The 22,983-nt window shown below is 40.9% G+C and overlaps 1 protein-coding gene across 3 annotated transcripts in view; it reads right to left on the reverse strand.

The window, feature by feature from the left end:
* Window positions 1–22,983, reverse strand: part of sema5a (sema domain, seven thrombospondin repeats (type 1 and type 1-like), transmembrane domain (TM) and short cytoplasmic domain, (semaphorin) 5A) — a 130,595-nt gene that overhangs the window by 23,029 nt on the left and 84,583 nt on the right. For all 3 annotated transcript variants that reach the window (XR_008600436.1, XM_055007263.1, XM_055007262.1), the window contains exons 14-16: window positions 21,782–21,925; window positions 16,630–16,777; window positions 6,011–6,236 (exon numbers count right to left, since the gene is read on the reverse strand). Coding sequence is in view for 2 of the 3 variants with exons in the window: in XM_055007263.1 (XP_054863238.1) it covers window positions 6,011–6,236; window positions 16,630–16,777; window positions 21,782–21,925 (518 nt within the window). In the remaining variant the exon portion in view is untranslated. The remainder of the gene's footprint in view (window positions 1–6,010; window positions 6,237–16,629; window positions 16,778–21,781; window positions 21,926–22,983) is intronic.

The following is a 22,983-nucleotide window of genomic DNA, read 5'->3' on the forward strand; positions in this document are numbered from 1 at the left end:
CATATTTCGAACATTAAATCATTCTTGTATGGACAAAAACATAATACAAACAATAATACAAATTATTATTCTAAGCCAAAAATGGCATAAAAACAGCTTGTTTCCTATATGGGCCATTTTTGACCCACTTACGGAAGAGTATAGGGTCCAATCACTTGTGGATCTAAGGGTTAAATAACATTGTTGATACAGGAATTCTATTTTAAAAAGAATACTTTTACAATGTAGTATCACAAGTTTTACTTAAGTAAAGATGAGAATAATTCCTCCACCTCAGATATTGATTAAATCAGGCAGGAATATCTGTTTCACAGAACTATGGCATTGCAGGAATCATCATTTTAGTGCAGTGGGCTGACCTATAGCTGCAAGCAGGGTGACTAATGATAGACAGGTAGACGGTTTTAATCCTGGCTACAGTGGGAGGTTGAATTTCAGCTGTATGCCGATTACAGCTGGCTGGTTAATTGATTAAAAACGAAAGCCCGCCCCCAAACAGCAAGCATCTACTCAGAGCTTAGCAGCTGGTAAGTATGCATGGCAGGCATGCTTCTGATTTCTCACCATGCTGACACGGTGTGCATGAGGCTGCAGTGAGAGTGATGCTTGGCATTTAAAAGAGGTAGAGGGCTGTGTAATTGTTTTAGCCTTTCCAAAATTTGAAGAAGAAAAGCAAAAGTCAAAGAAATGTATTTAAAAATGTTTTTATCTGCTGAAACATAAGCTGCAATCGCTACGGTGAGCTTATCACCAAGCTCCAGTTACTCTCAAAGGAGCACATTATTAACTAATTACCTTAGATTGTCAGGTTTTATGCTAAAATTGTGCTCGCGGCGGCAGTAAACCCACTCTAATCCCATGTGTGCGCCACCAGGTTTTGCCCATCAGGGTCCAGATAAAGGAAAACCTAAATGAAGCCCTAAAAAAGACATTTTCTGGGTCAGAGTTGAGGAAAACATGAACAACTCTGTCCTGCTTTTTATTGGATTCAGGGAAGTTTACGCATCAGCAACCCCAACAAAACTCATTACCCAAGACAGCATTACATTCATGGAAACACCTTCGTTAGTCCACATCCACAGTGTTTTCTCCTGGTGAACTTAAACACAGTGTCTGAAAATCTGAGGTAGCAGCCAAACAGGGTTATGTTAGAAAAAGAAACCCATCTGATCTCACATTGTTCCTTAAATAGGACTAATTAGCACTGAACTGAAGTGCAATGCTGTTTCTTTCTTGCTGTCTTAAACACAGGCTTGTGAGCAGGGACATGTTAGATTCAAGTCTTTTATCATATATAGCATTTAGCATTCAGATGCATATTTGAGAGGCATTTGTATCCGTGCTACTAAATTTGAGCAAAGCGTCAAGCCCCTGGGATGCACTGTGCAGGATGGAGAATGTGCAAAAACCAATTGCCTTGTGTAAACTACCAAGTAATATTAAATGTGTATCGATGCATTAATATTAAATGAAGACTTACTGTTCTCTTACTGAGTAAAGAGAGAAGTCACATGATGGAGAGGAAAGGGAAAAGCCTTGGTTTATACTGTCAATTGCCTAAATTGCCTATTTTGTTTCAAGGATGTAAGAATACATGTCTATCGAGAAAATTATGCAAATGATCTAATGTTTGGCTTTGTGTTCAGGCATGTGAGCCGTGATAAGAAGGAAAAATGGCTACAACAGCTGCAAGACTAATCACTGAGTGTACATGACAAGAGAGGTCTTTAAATCACCACAGATCTTAAGTAATTAACTCATCGCTATCATTAAGCCATGATCACTGATATGAAACAAGTCAGTATGTTCTATAAAAGCTCATTGTAAATGCTTGGTTAAATCATATATTCATAATTTATCTCTCATAATAAAGACAGATAGAGATCTTAATATGAGGGACAATGTGACACCAAAAAAACGAGAAAAGTTGGGGTGAGGTTGGGGAAAGTCGCCAACCAACCTCAAACATCCATCTATTCTCTATTGACAGGGGATTAATTCTCCTTATCTGCACGTCACAGATGAGACTTCCAGCTGTGTCAATAACATCTGCTGCATCTCCGAACATAATCTGAATTGTCAAATGTCAGGTATATCTGATGGCTATGATGCTCAAATCCACAAACATGGTGACATTTTGCCCGAGCAGGAGGAGACGAAGAGGAAGATCTCCGACAACATGGCAGAGTGGGCTTTTTATTGAGTAGCAGGGAAGCCACATCAGTGTGACAGCGAGACAGCAAGCGAGAGAAAATAGTCTTTCAAAGTTCATGCATTGACTTCAAATGAGAAAACAAAAAGGACATTGGTGGCTGTAGGGTAGGAAAGCTGCGAATTCACTTGAAAGCAGCACTGTAGTGGAACTTAATCTGTCTGAAAGGAGGACGTTTTTAGTTTGCATATACGATCTATATGCATGTTTGGCATTTTTGACATGATAATGCATGCATACATGTGGTACTGTAGTGTGATGACTTTTTAAAGGATTAAAAATTTAAATTTACTACATTACAGTCTGGAAGTTGACTTAATTGATAACTTTCTAGGAATTAAATGCATTTTCAGAGGATAGACGGCTGCAGGATAAATTGGGGTTTTTATGTGTTGCATATTTGTACCATAGACTGTATAAAAGATGTCGATACCATGGCATCACCCATTAGTTTGTGGATTATCGATTTGAAGCCTTGAGTTTGGCATTTTGATCACTGCAATCTTGCTTTGTTTGAGACACAATTGATCATATTTGCATAAGATGGAGGAGCTAGAGAGCAATGAGGAACAGATTTGACTGAGAACCAACTTGTGATGTAGGACATAGTTTACAGGTATAAGCCTGCCATTGGCTGCTCATTTCAGGTGGCTTTGTTCCTCCCCTTGCTGCTTGCTTGTTGCCATTTTCTCCACTATGGACAACAACAATCTCCAAGCAGCAATCTACAACACAGAATATTTCAAGTTTTGCGCAAGTTTTGTCAGTAAAGCAGCCGTGCTGGTTGTTTTTTCTGTAAATTTGAATGGAGACTTGACTTTAGCAGTTAAGACCATAAACCATTTGGGCAAATGCTTACAAAGGATATAAATCTAGTGAGAAGTAGGGTGATTTTACATAGATGTTCTTTTTGGATCCAGTGGTGTTGCCCCCTGCAGAGAAAGTGCAGGTTTAAGACACTTCCACGTTGGCTTTACTTTTTATGCGGCCTCCAGCTAGGCACTGCTAGCTTTCTTAAATTCAGCCTTTTGTTGAGGACTGAGGCTGATCAGCAAATGCCTTCAAGCCCTGAGCTATCTGCTTGCGAAACTACAATTACTTGCGTTCTATATCTACACATTTAGTAGAGAATATGTGACGTGGGTGGAGAAGGACTTGGAGATAATGATAGCCCTGGGCTGACTAACAAACCTAGATATACAGCAATGCCACCATTAATTAGGAAAAAATGCAAATACTTTATAAATGTGTAATATGTACTGGCTTATTGACTGGCTTATTGACTACATTTTCAAATAACGATATGTTTTACAGTGACTGAAGCCTCGGATGTGCTCTAATCGATTGCAAGTTGCCTGATGCAAATAGTAAATCTTTATCGAGTGATGCACCATTCCTATTGGGTGTTCATCATCTCAGAGGGATCTCGGTGTCCTTTGCCCCAGTAGTGGCCATCAATAAAGACCACCACTGTGATGGTAATCATCTTATGATGGCCTTTTGCTCTAAGAAAGGTTATTCTAAGTGCTGTCCCCAGGGATCTGGCACCTCATGCATGAGAGATGGACGGTGGGAGGATGGCATATTGAAAAAACACCTTTACAAACAGGTGCACATTTCTACCCACTGACAACACTGGCAATCACACACATCAGCCCACCCCCACATACACCCACAAGTACACACACCAGTGCTCTGCAGATGGATGGCAAGTTTGATAATGGTTGAAATGAAGAACTGGATCACTGGAGTCCGTCCTCTTTCTCGACAGTTATGACGTAAAACTCCCTCAGAGGAGTGAATCAAGTTGAAGTCTGGAGATGAACAATCAAGGTGCATCAGAGCAGAGTAGCACATGGAGGCCGTTTGCTACTCGATAGGTCTTGTTTTCACCCAGATGGCACAGTACAACTCGGCCAAACAGGGTTTTGAGGATGAAGAAACATTTTTACAGTCGACACTGAAGTTTCTTGCCTCAAAAATGTACACGGCTGAGCTTTTGATAAAAAGTACAAACGCGTCTTTGGAGTAAAGCAGTTTTGATGTTGAAAAGAATTTTGTTTCACTGAACATCTGCAGAAAGTAAATGGAAAAATACACATTTTTTTTTCACATCACTCTCTTTCATTTACAAGGCTATGCTTTGAGGGAACGCAGAGCAGCAGTAGTGTTAATTACTTATCTAGTTAAAATGCAAAATTTAAACGGAATGCAAAATGTAAAAGTATCATGACAAATCAGAGCTGCTGATAATCTTTTCACTGGGTGTAATGAGTTATGCCTCTATTGACACATAAATTATCACCCCAGCTCAAAACTAAGGGTGTGAATGTAAACTACAGCACACTTGGTATAGCATTTGCACTTAACAAGCTGATTTAACAGTTTTGTGAAACAGATTTATGAAAAATACACCCATATTTGTTGAAAGGATTTGAAAAGCTTGTACTGCGCAGCTCATCCGGTACATCACCATCTGCTTGCTGGAGCCTATAGGCTGCTTACATCCTACAACACTGACTGACACGTTGCCAAAAGTGAATGCTGAACTCACCGCCTTTGCTTTTCAATTGGCATAATTAACACTAAAGCTAATCTGATGTCAGCCTTCTGGTGATAACCTCTAATGAAACACGTTGTGTCTGTTACTTCCTCCCACTAATAAGAAACAAGACAGACCTATTAAAGCTGGAGCCTTTGTTCTCTAATATCTTAGATGTGTGGCTGTCACTCCTCTTAAAGCTTTGAGGCTGCAGTTTTCCTCCGTGCCTGTCGGCGCTCATTTAAAACCCTTCAGGAACATTTAAGCAGCGGCTTCAAAGTGTGAAGAGAACAACTTGTACCTGTGACAGCACTGAAGAAAAGACAGATAATCTTAATCAGAAATAGGGAAGATGAGAGAGATCAAAAGAAAATCCCAGCGATATCGCACATTAAGGCTAACCTCACGGCTCACCGCAGCATGTGGCGTGCAAGCGGAATAGCGACAGACCACCCAGAGACACAGATGAACTCAAAAAGACGAGAGGCCACCGCAGTTTAGCCCCGGCGCTAACTCTAAAGCCTTAAAAAACAGCTTTTCCCCTCTGAGGCCGAGAGCAACACCATAAACAAACTTTAACTGCTGCATCTGTATCTCAGCGCCTCTTTGCTGTGGTGTGGTGCCATCCCGCCTGTCTCCTCTCTAATATGGATACTTCCACTTTACATAAACAACTTGTCAATTAGCAGCCTGTTTGTACAAACATTCGCAGCGTTTAATTCACCAGGGGTGTGGCTGACTGAGACTGTGTGGTGCACCAACACAGGCAAAAGGGAATAGCTGGGGATGATGGATAAAGAGCTGGTGTTTGTGCTTCTGCGCGAGACTGTAATTGAACTTTGTGCACGCAGTCGTGTATGTTTGTTTGTGCTTTTTATGTGTGTAGGAGTGTGAATGATGGCGTGGGAGAGCTAAAATGAGTTATAAACTGCTGATCGGCTTTGTGGATTGGAAGTTCATTAACGTGTCTGTTGCTTTGATCTACTGATAAAGTCGAAGAGGATGGGGGCATAAACATGGGAGCTGATTGAGACAGACGTCCCTTAACTTTTGCAGGACAGAGAGAGATGAAAAGTTTTAGAAGACAAGAAAGAAGGAGCTAATAAAGACAGACAGGAAGATGGAATGGCTTGAAGCGAAGAGGACAATAACTAGGCTGAAGAGACACAGAAAGCCAGCTGATGTGGGATAACAGAAACATTCAGAGGATGACGGAGCTAGAAAGAGACCATCTGTCTCCTCCAGTGTGAACTCACCATCAGTGGAGCAGCCGGTGGATCCGTCGCTGGAGCAATAGCGCATCTCGATCCTCTGCCTACCCACTTCCAGCAGGCTCGGATCCGGGATGCGAGCTTTGCAAGTGTAGCGGAAGCGTTGCTCGTAGTGGCCCCCATTGTCGGAGATGTTAACGGGCGTCCAGGGAGTCCAGGGTGTGGTCTTCTTCAGATCAGGACACGGCAGAGTGTTGCACGACTGGTACTCCTGCAGGCCCCAAGACAGGAAACATTAGACTGCATTTAACCCAGAGCTTTATAACATGACAAGCACATTTGCAGGCAGGTGAATTGGACACGTCCGGAGTAGGAAGAGACTATCACAAATCATTAAAGGAATAATTAGCATGACAAGCTCAGACAGAAATTTCTGGTGTATTTCCCAAGCATAATAATAGATTGCACAATGGCTTTTGAAATTCTCAGAAGTGACTCGTGTGAAATTAAACAGCTTATTTTATGAGGAAATAAACAGCAGTTTTAAAGCTTTCATCATTGTTCATCCTTGAAAGCCCCTTGATTCCAGTTCTGGCTGTTTTATTGTACTGCCTGCATGCTGCTGGATCTGGTGCCACTCATCCTCCAAGATACGTCTTGCAAACCAACCAGGCCTGGTTTGCCTAACACGGCATGCACTGACTACGGATAGATTCCCATTAGACCACTTGCTGAACATGGAGAGAGGCAAACAAGCCTAGCAGAAAAGGTCATTGATCAAGTTTAATTTATAACCAAGAGGAAAGGATGGGAGAGAAGTAGCCGAGATGTCACGGAAGAAAAAGAGGAAAAGAAATAGAGGGAAATCGAAAAGAAAACAGCAACTCCTCCTCCCATTTGCATCTAGCTTTGGGAGCCGGGCAGTAAAAATGACAAACACAGCACTGGAGCTCTAACAATATATCTGATAAGATATGGGACTCATTCAGGAGTGCCATACATATATAGATCTCCCCCAAGTCCCTCAGCCAATTTGGTCTACTGGTCAAAAAACTATCCCGCATCTTCTGTGCTGTGGTGCTATATTCGATTATATGATTGCGTAATAAGCAGTCCAAACCCCATTTGTGCCCAGCTGAAAAAAAAAATAGGGAGGTGCTGGAAGTGATACATCTGAAGGTGTGATGGCTGCCATTTTCCTCAGCACTTGTTTATTTATGCTGAATAGGACTTGAGTGACTGCCAGACCTTGACAAAATAAGATAAGAGTTCCTTTCTGCACATCCGTCAGCCTGTCGCATGGGATAGGCTGACAGGTCAGCTGACGAGAAGAGCTCTATACATTATACAGTACGGAGGCCGATTTTTCACCATCTAGCTTCCTTCTTTTATCCTCTCTCATGGTCTCACTTTGCATCTATCCATCTATCTTTATATTTCTTTCACCCCGTTTTTCACACATAACTCCCTTTGTGTCAGATCTCTTTCTCCGTTTCGCTATTTCTTTTTTCCCTCCATATCTCCGTTTCATCTCTCTCTGCCTCTCCCTAGCCAACCTTGTTTCTATCTCCTCCTCTCTCACGCTCCCTCTGCATCTCTTCCCCAGGGTACCAAGGTTAAAAACACAGGGAGGATTTAGATTCTGTTAGGGCCCTGTGATGAATGAGGGTGTCACCTCCACCACACTTCCTGCCTCTCTCCATCTAGCGCAGTAATCATCTCCAGACATTAATATTTAACATTGTCACGCATCACAGACCGGCCCACAATCTGTGATTATCAGCCAATAACAAAAAAAAAAAAGAAAAAAAAAAAGGAAAAGTCCACCTCAACGTTCCGCTGATGCCTACAGCGACAAGAAAGCAACACATGGCATGAACGGAGGCGAAAAAAGGCAAACGATCTGTGGGTGTTTGTTGTGTGAGTTGTTGATGGTGGCCAAACACACTAAATATTTAATGAGGCTTGTCTGGTAAGCCTTTCTCCCTGTACTCACTGAGGATTAGCGTTGATGCAGAGGGCTAAGGAGATAATTACTGGGTTTAAAGCTAAAACCTCATTCAAGGTCTCTGAAGGAATCCACATCAGCGGCATATGCAGCTTACAGCAAGGTGGTCAGTATATACCGCATGTAATAAAGACATCCCACTGAGTGAACTGACATCAAACGATGCCCTTGTATGCGTGTCCACACAGCGATTCTTTACAGAATAATTTTACTGTAGAGCCAGGCTCTTTAAATGAAAGGTGCCATATAAAAACTCAATAAAACCAAGGGGTCACAACGTGATTAAAGGGATGAAAAAAAATCTCTTCTGGACTTTAAGAAACCATTCAAACTAAACATTTTGAGAGAATTTTATGGTCTGTGAATTGATCAAAACCCATATTCATGTTGAAGACATCACTTGTAATGTGGAATGACAGCTGAGTATGACTTCAATTTAAAGGTCACAGACAAAAAGGTTGGTAGCCGTTGCTCTAGTCGTCGAATTGGAAAGCATTTTAGAAATTCAGGGTTGAGGAAACTGTTGATACTGAATGAAAGGTGGCAGCTTATTTGATTAAAAACAAATACAAAGTATTGATTACTGAGAGCAAATAAAAATGTAAGGATGATTTGAGGAGCAGATTTAGACAGAGATCTGATATACCTCTGTTCTCTCAGTTTAACTTTCAATGCTCAACGGATATAATTAAACCAGCAGAGATGTTCCTATATTTATTTACTTGTGACAGAGTAGACATGTTGGGGACTGTATATTTGAAAAACTTAGTCAAGCTAAGTCAGTTTTGTTTATCCAGCCTATAACCACAAATCATACATTTGCCTGAGGGGGTTTTACAATCTGTTCAGCAGATGCCACCGTCAATCCCGTGAATAAGAACACAAAGTGCCTCCAAAGGACTGTTAAAGGGGGAGAAACTTCCGGAGGAGCAAGAGAGGAAGGATCCCTCTTTCAAGACAGATCTGCAATAGATGTGCAATAGATGCAAAAGAATTTGAAATTAATCTTCTGAATGCGAAAAGCCCCTGGTGGATTTGAAAGACATGTCATCTTTACAAAATAATCACGTAAATCATGGCATTCATCAGAAACCCTGAAAACAGAAAGAACCATTGGATTTTCAACTTTCCAACAGTCCTTGAACTAGTCGTCTGTGATGTGCTATTCTGTCCGATATCTTAACAAAATGTATGCTTCAAATCATGATATTTCATTAAATTCCCTGCTCTAACCATGTCCTCCAGTCTTTTGTGCAACTGTGCTGTATTGACTCTGACGCTGCAACCAACAGTCATGTGAGAAAAATGAACCTTTTCAGCTGAACTGCAGGCTGTTTACACAGAGAGGATAAGAGACAAGCGTGGAAACATATTAAAAATGTAAGATGTAAAATATCTACAGCATGTGGAGTCATTTTTTTTTATTCCAGTATTGGGAACACCTGTCCACACTTGGAAAAATGTTGTCCAGTTTTTTTTTTTCATTTTTGTAAAATAAATAATATAAGAAATTCAATTTCATTTGTTCTTCTTTTTATGATTTATGGCGCTCTAACTTTGTTATACTGCTCTGTGTACTTCTAGCCATGTTTGTGTTGTTTCTACAGAGATACACAAGTGAAATATGAGCCCAAACAGAGTAAAAATGTGGCAGCAACTTTCGCATTTCAGGGGGTTAATATGTATTTTGCTAGTCAAGCTAATAAGTGGCTGCATAAAATGAATTTATGACAGTGCGATGATGTGGTGATCCTGTGTATCAGTTGTGTACCGCCTTGGGGTCTATAATGTGGGGAAAAAAAAACAGTTAAAGACTCCTGCTGTTGAAAATATAACAGCCATGTCTAAATGTTGAAGAATGGTGGGCAGTTTATTGTGTTTTACTGCAGTAAAACGAGTCTTGTTATAGTGGCTATGCATGTGAATACACAATGGCATCATAATGAAAACAGTCCATCCTGCTTTCAGAGAAGAAATTTTATAACGTGTTGAATAATGCATTAAAAATGGACCCGAGGATGTGAAAATAAACATCAGTCCAAAGCCATAACCCCGACACACACACATACACCCACAAACAATAAAATAACTCCATTCAAATGACATTCGCCTGAGCAGTGAGTAGGTCATCGTGAGCATACATTATAAGTTGACCACTGTAAATTCTGCTTGTTTGATCGAAAACAAAGAGCCCCATTTTAAGCAAACTTTGATACATTTTCTCTTGAAACATTTAACCGAGCGATTCAAATCTCATTCTTTCCAGCTGATGTGTTTAAGTAATAAAACAACAGAAAAAGCAGGAAACATTTCCTGCACTCTTCACCCAGCCACATCTCAATTTCAGAGAAATTAACCAAAAAAAAAAAAAAAAAAACACGGCGGAGAGCAGTCGAATGTGACAAGTAGCATGTGGAACACAAAATTGGATTCAATTAATCCGCTGATTTTGACTCATACCCGCGTCCCCCCTGGCGAGAGCGGCGATGTGCATTATGGAGAGCAGCGATTTTATGCTGTGAAACACCTTTAACAGGCAGCTGCTCAGAGACGGGCAGCTCTGTAATGGGTTTCTGGCTGGAGCTCAGGAGTGCTGGGTGGGAGGACGCTTGATAGCATCTTTACTGCCTCACACAAACAAGCCGCCTGTTGGTCAGTACGGAAGTAGCGCTCGGTCTGTTTTTGTGTGTGTGTGTTTGTGTGTGTGGTTGTGTGCACGTCCATAAACCTGACAAGTGAGTGAAAGTTTTTACTCCAGGCTGCCACCCTGGCACTGATTTCTGTGTGTGAGTGTGTTTATAAGTTTATGCATGGGCGAGTTATGGATTCAGGCGGGCTGTCTCATTCAGTCTCCATCCGCAGACCTTTTCTGCTGTTATAGACTGAGGGGGAAAGAAGTTGAGAAGGAAGAAGGGCAAAAAAAAGGTAAAGAAAATCCGTGTGTCTGTGTCAGCATAGTGTCTGTGGAAGTATAAGCCCTCAGCCTTTCTCCTTATTTTTATTACAGAATGTATGAATGTGGAGAGAGGGTGAAATGCATTCTATGTTTTTACTTCTGAGTGTGTATGTGTAGGTACAAAAGGGCCTCTGTGTGGTGTCCGGCCAGCTGTGGGAGGTGAATAATAAGGAGTCGTGCCTCTCCAGCCTCCTACCATCATTACACTCATTGTGCTTCTTATTGGAGCGGGAAAGCAGTGTGTGTGTGAGGAAACGGAGAGCAAAGAATATGTGAGTGTAAAGACCCGCTAGCACTGGACGTTTGAGTGTACGGTCCAGATGTGAGAGTGACTAATTCTCTCCTACATCTTTATCTGTTGTGGTCGAGTCCACCGAGACGAAGGCCTAATGCTCCTCAAGTCTCTGTGACACATCAGTTCAATTAGCAGCACCGACCAAAACACACTTTGTCAAACACCGACTCCCCCGCCTCACCCTCTCTCTCTCTCTCTGTCTCCTCACCAGTCTGACTCCATAATGAAGCTTGCTGTTGGCCAGGAGCAGGCTACACACCAGTGCACACACAATGTCTAGCACAGAACAATACGAAAACACACAAGTGTGCGCACACATCAGTCTGCCCACTCCAGCACTGAGTACTTAGCTTTCATTTCACAGCCAGCCTGCACAACTGAACTCCTTGCAGGTAAATAGGCCGGCTCTCACTTTCATTAAGCAGCTCTGCATGGCCCACATTTTGACTTATTTAGCTCCGAGGGGCAGATTCGGCAGAGAAGAATGGCTCTTTTTGATCGCTGGATGTGACAGATATTTGACGCATTTTACTGAGGAAAGTAAGAAAAACCACAGTGAATGATGTACTCCTGAGGAGCGCACAACTCTGAAGCATGTCTTCTTTCATGTAAGACTAGGAATTTAAATTTACGTGGTAGTTTCTGACATGAACCAGTGCAAAATTCTCTCTTCAACAAAGTATTTTTCAACATGTGCTGTAATTGGGGTGTGCTTTTACCATCGTAGATTCATAGTTTTCAATGTGCTCGCAAACGTCTATGTGACATTGAGTTTCACAAGTACAAATTGATAAGGAAATGAAACGCAGTGTGCAGAAAACACTGTGAAAAACACTCATTCACTCACAGCTCAGATCAAACTGAGCTTGAATTTACAAACAAATGCATAGTCCAATGAAGACTGGAAACACACAATATTTGAAAAGTGTAATTTTGACCAGCAAAAAAATAACATCCAACCAGTAAGAGTCAGTGGGGTGGCGGCTCACCACTGGCCTCACGTAGGCAGATCATGCAATATTGAAGTCGGTCATTTGTGAGCACACTGCTGTGAATCTGATTAAAACATGAGAATTTAAGGGTGATTTTGGAAAGCAGTTTAATTCTGGCTTATTTTCCATTCTTCTTCCCAAGCTGAAGATTGTTAACGGAGCAGTTGTTAGCAGCACAAAGACGACTTTTCTATTCATCTGTTCAACTAAATTTGGTTGGAACGATTATAATCACCTACAACTTTGAGCTGTCTTTGGTGAAAGCGACTGTATTCAGGAGAAGTTCTGCCGACTGATGTTGAGATTAGTATGTATAAGGGACACTTAAACTTCATTTCAATGCCTTTCTTTTTACTATCTTGTTTTTTTCTTTTATGCTCATGAACAACAATGATCTTCCTAATTAACTTGGCATATAATCTTCTCAGTCAGCTTTGATGATCACAGTTTCAATGGCATCAAAAGGGTTAATTTAATAATTATTTACTGCAACAAAAGGGTTAATATATGAATTATTTTCTGCGTTAAAAGGGCTAACATAAAAAGGCTTACTGTAATAGTTATTTCTGCATCAAAAGTTTTAATATAATAATTGCCTTCTGCATCAAAAGGGTTACTATAATTATTTTTTCTTTGTGTGACACATTTTTTTCATGTATAATGACCTCGTTTTCAGATGGCTAACCTCTAATATTGAATATTCACTGCTTCGATACTGGGAAAAAATTGCTTTGATTCCAATTTATCCAAGGTTGACTGCATAGTGTTCCGTTTTTTGGAGTTATCACTCAGGAGAAGATGGGTTAAGTACTATACTCTTGGCACAGTGCAGCACTGCTTTGCCATCAGAGCCTCACTTGTTTATTTGCAGCCCAGATTTTTCCTGCGTCTCCTGGGATTCAGACCTGTAGTGCAGATACAGTGAAACGAGAGCGAGGGAGCAGTGTGGCATGGACCAGAGCTCAGACTGATGAAGTTGCAGTCCTGTGGCCTTTTGCATCAGCAAAATGAGCCACTGAACACCTCAGGAATAAATACCCCCATTAGAGAAAGACTGCAACTGAGGCTCAGGGCAATGACAGACAGGGCAACATTAGAGCAGGTTTGATGGCAATAAAGCACCCGGAGAGAGTTTCTTCCTTTAACTCTCCTCTTTTGGACTGGGCTTCCCGCAGATGCAAAGGTTTCTATTTTGTGATAAAGCTCACTGGCACTTTAGTTAGTTAGTTGAGCACGTTTTCCTGACTTTGTGAATCATTTTGGCCCTGAATACTTTATAATACTATTTACAGAATTCATCTTGACTACGGGTCCTAATTTAAAGCAACACAAAGGGACTCTGTCAGTCATTTCAAAGAACATAGTCACAGATTTAATCTAAAATATTGCTCTTTCTACAATAAGATGATGCTCAGAAACCGAAATGCAACACACAACTTCATGATAAAATGGTTCTAGCAATGCTACTGAATGATGCATTCTCCTGTAAAAGACAGGACTGAAACAGTGTGACTGTCATGCAGTCGGAGCATGATCAGAACATGGTGTGAGGGTGGCGAAAAAGCACAAATGTAATTATTTTTGAGGCAGCAGAAAGAAGTGGTGACAAAGAAGAGTGTGCAAAGATTTGAGGAAGTCTGCTCTGTTTCCTAGCGCTCCAAGATATGTTTGGCCATAAAAAAGCTAGAATATATCACTATAATTTAGTTTTGGATGAGATCAGTGCTGGCAACAATAGCAAACAGATCAAGGCTGTTGCTGAAATTTTGAGACATAAAACATGAATAATGTTTACTTGAAATGACTGAAAATGAAAGTATACCAGAATCAATGGATGGTAAATAAGCTGCTTGGGATAAAAGCTACAATTTCTATGAAGAAAACACATCCAAAAACTATTTAAATGCATAACTAATAATGTTTTGAGAATAAGCTTGTTAAATGTTTGTCTCTTGTTGTAGTTTTTTCCAGGGGATGTCAGCCGGTAGTGGTCATATGCTAAATATGTATGTAGACTGATGGTGGCAGCATTTTCTTTTCAGGATAGTAGGTTGCAAAGTGAGAGGAGATACTTGTTTAAGCTGAAGTGTCCTTGACCTGAATCCCTACTGTGCTTTATTTGAGCTATTCTGTATCTGACTGCGGTGTGAGCTCCCTGTGGAGGGGTAGAAGTAAAGAAACTTTTGCCTGAGGGATCAATACAGAATCAAACAGAAAAAGTAACAATTGAGTGGATTTTTTTTGCTCAGCGATTCTTTTTACAGCACATTTGAAATGTATCAACAACGCTGCTGTGGAATTTTTATCACCAACTTTAGTCCGTCTTTGTACTTTGCACAAAATAAGTTCCAAAAGTTTGTGCTTCTCCTGAACGCACTGCCTCACATTTCTTTAAAACAACAAGCAGATGTTAGCTCATCGCTGTCGATTAATGTCTGGAAAACACCTGGAGTTGACCACAGGTGGCTGCGGCGTTATCAGTTCTTACAGGTAAACATGAATGCACAAATGAAGACATACTCTGTGCTCTATTTTTCAGCTCTCAGCAGGATGCCTGGTCTAAAAAAGTAGCTGCGATGACAGAAGCTGCAACATGTGCATGCGTGTGGTCTCCTTCTGTTTAATTAAACATGGATGTGTCCGCGGGAACAAACACAGACAGATGGCACTTAAAAATGAACTCCATCATCATTTTTTTGGATGAAATTAAAAGAACATATTCCCATCATTCTCATCGCCCCCATAATGCAGGTTTAAAAAAGCATAAAGACTATTAAGTTTAAACTTGAACACCTGAGCTGAACCTATTTGGGGGTATATATTAACAGCTGTGTCATTTAGCAGCTTATGAGAGTTGTAAATGAAAGGCAGCAAATGTTTCTTTGATCAGAGTAAATACGCCGCTATAATGCAAGTTAACCAAGCTGTCCAAATAGAGTGCTAGAGGTGTCGGTGAAGCCTGCATGTAATTACAACTGCGGTGGCTGAGGTGGCCCCAATTAAGTCCATATCACAATGTTCGAAGACAAGGAGTCGATGCGAGAACAAAACAAAGGAGAAACAGGGATAACAAGTGGGCAAGGAGGAAGGAGAAGGCGAGCCAGAGAATTGAGTTAGTAGAAAGTATTCATATGACCTGCACACTGAGATCTCCAAACTGTGGATACATCAAAAATAACAGCAAATACCGACAGTCAAAGACAAGCTCTCCCGTTAGGATGCAGCAGCGACAACGTGCTGACATGCCTTCGTGCCATCAGTTTCCTTTTTCTGAGCTGAGTTCCTAAAGGAATGCATCTCAGGATAATTCAACGAAGATAATGGCCGTTGTGCAAAGACAGAAATAAGACAGCTGTCGTCGTGTGAATGTGTGCGTGTTTGTAGGTGGGAAAACAGCAGGTAGGTGCAGTAGATGATAAGGTGTGAAGGCTAAATTGCTACTTAATGGGAGGTCAGTCTTTTCATTTTGGGCGTTCTGCAGCTACTAATGTGTCATGAGTGATTATCAGATGCTATATGTGTTCCTGAGGTTGCAAGGCTTTGTGTGGGATGTTTCATAATGCTGGTGGTGTATTATTTAGCTTTATAACGGGCCATTACACAACCTGTGGGATGTGTTGGGCTTTTTTTTCCCAGCTAAATATGATCTGGGTCGATGAATGCTTTTTCAGCACTTGACAGGATTTCTCTGCAACCAAATTTCATCCATAATCACTTTAATTCAATAAATTGAACGTCTGCATCCAGTCATTTTTTCTGCATACATATCAGATTCCTTCATTTTAAACCCTAAATCTACTCCAGTCAGTGAAAAAACAAAGTTGAAACGGTCAGCTTTGCTTTTACATCCTTCAAAAATCAAATTCTCTACCAAAACGTTAAAGAAAACACACAAACAAACAAAAATACACTTCAAGGATCCCATGCATCCACAAGGCCCTGACCCATATTCTTTAATCCGTTTCCAAGAGGGACACGAGAAGCTACAGATATCATGTTAGCTCTCTCTTATTTTTACCAGGACTGTGGATGAGGGAATGTATGAAAACAGCAAGAGAAATAACACAAGCATCACATCATTCTGTCATCAAGGAGAACGCTCGTATTTCAACACTTCCTTGCATCATCTTTGCTGTGGAGAAAGCTTTGTGGCGGAAAATAAGCCTATTCATATGTGGAGTGATTACTGTGTGTGTGCGCGGTATTAAATAGGTCTTGGTAATAAATCTGATGGCTGCTGCCACTGTATAAATATAGCCAGGGGATTTGGTCGTGTTAGATGTTCCAATTTCATCACCACTGACTGTTCATCGCATCAAATGGCTTAGGCTGAGTTCCTGAACAATGGATAGACGGAGGGAAAGGCGGATTGTAGGATGGTGCATGCGAGAGCTATTGTGTTGTATGACATACCTGACCACACCCGGGACAGTCGTTGCCGTTCTCACAGGTTCGGCGTCGCGACTGGATGCCTCCGCCGCAGGGCACGGTGCAGCGTTCCCAAGCCGACCAGGCCGACCAGTAGACGTGCGCTGGGCAGGGCAGGTGCTCGTTACAATACCTGGGACAAGATAGTAGAGGATGGGAATGGTTCTTTAGTTGATTGGACATATTATATATTAAGATCTAACTTTTTAAGGCACCTGAGAGCAAAAAAAAAACACCTCAAAAAATCATTTAAATGAGACAGCTCTAGCAATAAAATGAAAAACAACTACAGCATTCATTAAAACCATTGTTATAAAGCTTGAAAATCCAATGGGAATGAAAGAAGCTCGCTAAAAAAACTGTTGGTAGTTTATTCTAATAGAAAGGTGAATGTTATTTAAAGACAGTTCCACCAAGATGTATGCATACGTCAGTGCAACAAGCTGTAAAAGCAACACTGACAGGTCATATATTAATAGCAAACGTGTTAGCAGATAGCAAGTTTTTCTTTTTTCTGGTCATCTAATTAAGGTCAGTCTACAACATGTAACTCCGGTGTCTAATCTCACTACAGTTGTTTCGCTCTTCATCAACTCCTCAGAGAATTATCTGTAGCTGCTAAATGTTCCGCTGTGAGTACCAGCTAGATGCAAACTGTGTCTATCTGCTGTCTGGAGGTGGACAAGTCGGTGGGTTTATCTAAGCCTTTTTGCATTTTCAAAACACAGCAAATCAAAAAACTGAGAGCACTACATGAAGCTGAAGGTAACTGTAGAGTCAAGGGATGCTTATCTGCAGGTTTCTCACTTTAACTCTCTACATCCAAACCCACTGGCAGGTGTGAAAGGCATGCTATCTTCAAAAAAATAAAACAACACAACTGATCAGAACTGTAAAAACAGAGAGAATCATGTGATTTTCTACTTTGTGTCATTTGCTGTTCCATCTAAAAACTTCACCACATCTAACCTTAATATTGTACCTTCTCATCAAAATCACTTCATTCTACAATTCTCATTAAAAATCACCAAAAATAAACCATTTGCATGAACTAGAGTCTGCAAAAAACCAAGATAGTCTGTACTCCTTGCTGCAATGATGAGTCCTGTAGTGACTCAGCTGTGAGCAACAGTCATGTGACAAAAATTCATAGAGCTTTCGGTTGAACTGGGATGAACTGGAGACTGTGCTTATACAGAGCACATAGGAAGGAGGCATGGAAAGGAACTGAAAAATATGCACCACCGTTCAAAAGTTCGAGGTCACCCAGGCAATTTCATGTTGTCCATGAAAACTCACACTTTTATTCATGTGCTAACATAATTGTACAAGGATTTTCTAATCATCAATTAGCCTTTCAACACAATCTAGCATTAGAACACAGGATGATGGTTGCTGGAAATGTTCCTCTGTACCCCTATGGAGATATTCCATTAAAAATCAGCCGTTTCCAGCTAGAATAGTCATTTACCACATTAACAATGTCTGGACTGTTTTCTCATTAATTTAATGTTATTTTCATTGAAAAAAAAAAAAAAAACGCTTTTCTTTACAAAATAAGGACATTTCTAAGTGACCCCAAACTCTTGAACGGTAGTGTACGTAGTAAAACATTTAAAGCATGTGGAGCCCCCAGTTTTTTCCAGTATTGGTAACACCTGTGAGCAACATACATGCAATTTGTGTGCTGGCATTACGTGATTCATATGGCAGAAGAAACATGAATTACCACACAAACGTCAACAATAGAGGCTAACTTTTTGAGTCATGCATTCTTTTGGGTTGTCCGTGGAAAATGAAATGACTACTTTAGCTGATTATATGTGAAGGGCACTGAAGATGTCATCACGCTTTTGAAACCTTGCCCATCAACCGGAATAGCTACAAAGAGTTCAGACCACTTGAGAGGAAGGTCTGAAAAGGCGTGTAAGCTTCACTTGAAACAAACTTTTACAAACCCACCATCCCTCTTTGATGTGGCCCTGGAGTGCAGAAAACACTGTGAGCCTGAACGTAACGACTGCATCACGCCACCGGAGACAGCTCCGTGGCATATGTTTGTGCGTGGCATAAAGGGCCAGTGTTGCTTTAAAGAACAACGAAGAAAATTACACCTCACATCTTAATGAACGTGCATATGCACTTTGCATAATTCATTGATACAGCCTATTAAAAAAGCCACAAAGTTGCATGCATCATCTCTAATTGCATCGTTTTACAAGACAGGATTACAGCGAAGTCTAAAATATTTTAATTACTCAATCCTCATTATACATTAACGACAGACGATTGCCAGGCTTATTAAAGCTATATAATTTATTTTATAACTTTAACATATACTATAAAATTGCTTTTATCGCTATTTTGTTGTGTTTTGGCACATGACTGCCTTTTGAAGAAAACTGAGACTTCTTGCACCGAAATAGCTTTATATTCATACCCTTCCTCCAGAGGCTAAGGCTGGATATTTCCATTGTGCTCTTCCCAAACACTGTACTATTGTTCACGGCAAATCAAAAGCAACATTTTGTATACCCTTGGTTGTAAAAATCCTTAGAGCAGTGTGTTCCTCTCCACTTTTACTAATCCGCAAGCTTGTAGTAGGCTGATACAGTGGGGAGGAGGAGTGTGGAAAAGTGAGAACAAGTGTGGATTACAATCTTGCACATGCATGAGAGACGTACAAACAGACTCTCATGTAAAAATTCTCACTTACAAACTTACACAAAATATTCCTGCTGCCCCCAAACACTGTAAAAAACTGTCTGCAACCAATCCTGTAGGGTATATTTAGAGCTTCAAAATCATCGTCACACACACTTTAATCATCTCAGACGACTGAGTGGCTTTGTTATCTTATCCTTTTCTGGTCTTTCTAAAGCACACAGAGCTGATCAGACTAAAACGAGGCTAATTACCCGCTATAGGCTGAGTAAGCAGTGTGGACGTTGTCAGTGTGCTGAGGGAAATACCAACAGAAGGTTCATAAATGCAGGCATTAACCAGCCAGATTTAAGCCCGTAGCGCTGATGTGTACGGCTGGTTTCGTCGCATTTGCTTTATCTTTAAAAGCTCGGGCTGCTGCCAACAATCAGGGCCAAACTTATTAGAGGCCTGATGGCTAATAGACATGCAAAAAAGAGGTGAAAAAAGAGGTTTATTTTACCCTAAGAACGCGAATGTGAACATCTGTGTGGATGTGAACTCATGTCATGTGCATGCATGTTTGCACAAAAAAGCCGGCGAACATAAAGCCTGTGAGTTAATCTGAATAGGGTACTTGAGGCAACAGTGGAAGAACAAAGTGTGTAGTGAGCCTTGCTGCAGATGCCTAACACCTCTGAAAGGAGCCCCATAAAATAAAAGGCTTTCACAGCATTAAAAGGATCGTTCAGCGCTCAAAAGCTGACAAAGTGCCAGTCCTCTTCATGCCATGCAGATTAAAGCTCATTCAAAAGACTTTACCTATTTCACACGTGGGTGACTATAAACAGCAGATATGGTGAAAGATTTTGGATGCCCTTACATGGGCTGAACATGCACTTACTCCAAAATTTTAACCTGCGATAAACATTTCCGATAAACCTGGATGCGCTCATATTGAACGCACACACAGACACACACACAGACACACACAGACACACACACACACACACACACACAACATCCCCGTCTTTTCCTCCCCTCAGGCAGACTCAGACTGACACAGCATAATTCATCTGTTAACACACTTTTTCTCCATCTCTGTGCTCCACTGTTCATCTGTCTGACTCTATTTCACACACACCCACACACACACACACACACACACCCACACACACACACACACACACACACACACACACACACTTCTCTCCTCTCACTCCCACCTTACAAAGACCCTTTCCCAGCCCTCACAGCTGGCCCCTAACAGGCCTAAGGTGTTTTAAATAGCTGAACAGAGCAAGTACTGAGAGCAGGAAGGGGAGATGAAACAAATGAGATTAAAGCTCGGAGTGAGAAACAGAGGGGGTGGCAAAAATCTGCTGCTGGTCTCCTGTGGTCTTTTAGTGCCAGTCAGTGGTTTTTTGGTGTGGTTCCTGACTAACTGGGCTGTGGCGGTCACTCCTTGGGCCCAACTTGGTGGAGCAGTCCTGTTCTCAAGGACTCCTCCACCATGAGACGCAATGAGGACGAAAAAGAAAGGCGGAAGGTTAGAGGAGGAGGAGAGGAAATGAAAAAGTGCAGAAAAAAAAGGAGTAATAAAAGGTTCATCCTTGAAGGCCGTATCCAATTACTCCTCCATCACGATGCTGTTTCTGTTACCATGGTAACAATTGGCAACAATTTATATCTCGTTTTTCCTCCCCTGTACCTCCTGAACTGTATTTATTTGCACTTTTTCTGCCTTCAACTCTGGTTAACAGCCAGAGGCTCGATGAAAAACATCAGCATGATGCCTTGCTGCATAATACAGACACGATAGACACAGAAGGAATGCCTCTGTTTATGAAAACACACCGGTCTTTACGAGGATGGATTTAAATTGATCTAATATCGCCAATGTCATCTAATTTTCTATCACAGTGGAAACTGTCAAAGCCTTCTTTAGTCATTTTCTGGTTTGTCAAACACTGGACTAAACTCATAGATAGCCAGAATAAACTTAGACTTTAAAACTTCATTGGAAAAAAAATTAAAATCTCTTGACCTTTTCTACCTGTGCAGCTTTGAATGTCTCTTTGTGCTTCTTCACATACTCCTTGAAAAACAGATTTTCTTTTTCGGGCCTTGAAGGTTGCTTAGAAACCACATAAACATCTTTAAAAAGGCGATTATTCTATGCCAAAGCCTCCAAAGCTTCAAAACGTAGACTCAGTCTGTGTGTGAAAGCCAGATAATTACCCAAGCACAGGCCTATCCCACTCATTCCTTAATTGGCTGTCACATAGTGGGAAAGAAGTGAGAGAAAAAAAGTAAAACAAAAAGTCACAGACAAAGTCATACTTCCAAACTGCAGGTTGCAAATTATAAAAGAAAGTTACTTTTTTCCCCCTTATCTTTGACATACACAGATCCCAACATAAACGTACAGCATCTATTTACTTTAATCAGTACATGTGGACGTATGAGTGTGGGTGTGCATTGTGTTATTTACCTCTCCTCGCGGTTCTGGCCCACACACACTCGGCCGCCGTGACGAGGCGTCGGGTTGCTGCAGGAGCGCTGACGCACCTGGAAGCCGATGCCACAGCTGGTGCTGCAGGGAGACCAGGAAGTCCAGGGAGTCCATGCTCCGTTTCTATAGTGACGCACAAGACAACATAAGTCTAAGCTACAATAGCCACTGACTGAGAAAGAATGTAATTATAGCTAGAAGACTTCAGTCCCTAAAAACCTCATTATGAAACCCCTGTTCGTTGCACACAGTTTAAAATTGAGGTTTTTGGGGTTGAGGTATGTTTTTCGAAAAATGAGAACGAAAATTAATAAGGAACAGCTACACTGAAGAAATACTGTATCTTTGACAGTCACAGAAGATGCTTTTTGTCTTTCTTCTCCCAGATTCTGCTATCTATATTTCTCAAGGGCAAAAAAAGTCTGATGCTTAGAGCCCATTCTTGATTGTTTGTTGCATAGAGGAAGGGCAAAATCACTAAAATGCAACAATCACTGAAAAGTGTGACTGTGTAGATAAATTACGCTCATAAATGGCAAAACTAACATTCACAAACACTTATTACACTTGTGTTAAGTTCACGGACGTGTATGTACGTGTATATTAACCTGCATTGTAGCAGTTAAACAGTGAGAGACTAACATTTATAGTGCCTATAAATAGAAAATGAATCAGTGACTATATTAATGAAATAGATTAAGTGATGCACAGTATAAAGAAATAAATACCCTGCGTGTAGGTGTTACAGCTTTTTATATGAGAATTTGCCGCTTTTTCCTTGCTCTGTTTTGCTGTAAATGTAATAATGGGCCCGGGTGATAAGCATTTATCATCACTCTCAGACATTTATTACAATAAAACCATATATATTTTTAAATTCGCATTTTTATATTCATAAAAAAGAGACATAAAAATGAAGAACAACCATACGAAGAGCAAAAACAACACACACTAAACATAACAGGAGGGTATACAGTACAGCGCCTCCATTGATTATTCATTCCATCGTTATAGGGTCTGCTTGACCTATATAAAGGGAGCCAAGGTTGCAAAAGAAACTCATGGAGGACTGCTCAGTAGTCTGTATTAATTGCAAGTGCATAATGCTGAAACGCATTTCCGGACCTGATTCCAATTTGTTCCAGAATCTTGCCTCGCTAATCACATCAGTTACTTATTCC

Source organism: Amphiprion ocellaris, chromosome 22 (genome assembly GCF_022539595.1).
Source record: "Amphiprion ocellaris isolate individual 3 ecotype Okinawa chromosome 22, ASM2253959v1, whole genome shotgun sequence".
Classification (NCBI taxonomy): domain Eukaryota; kingdom Metazoa; phylum Chordata; class Actinopteri; family Pomacentridae; genus Amphiprion; species Amphiprion ocellaris.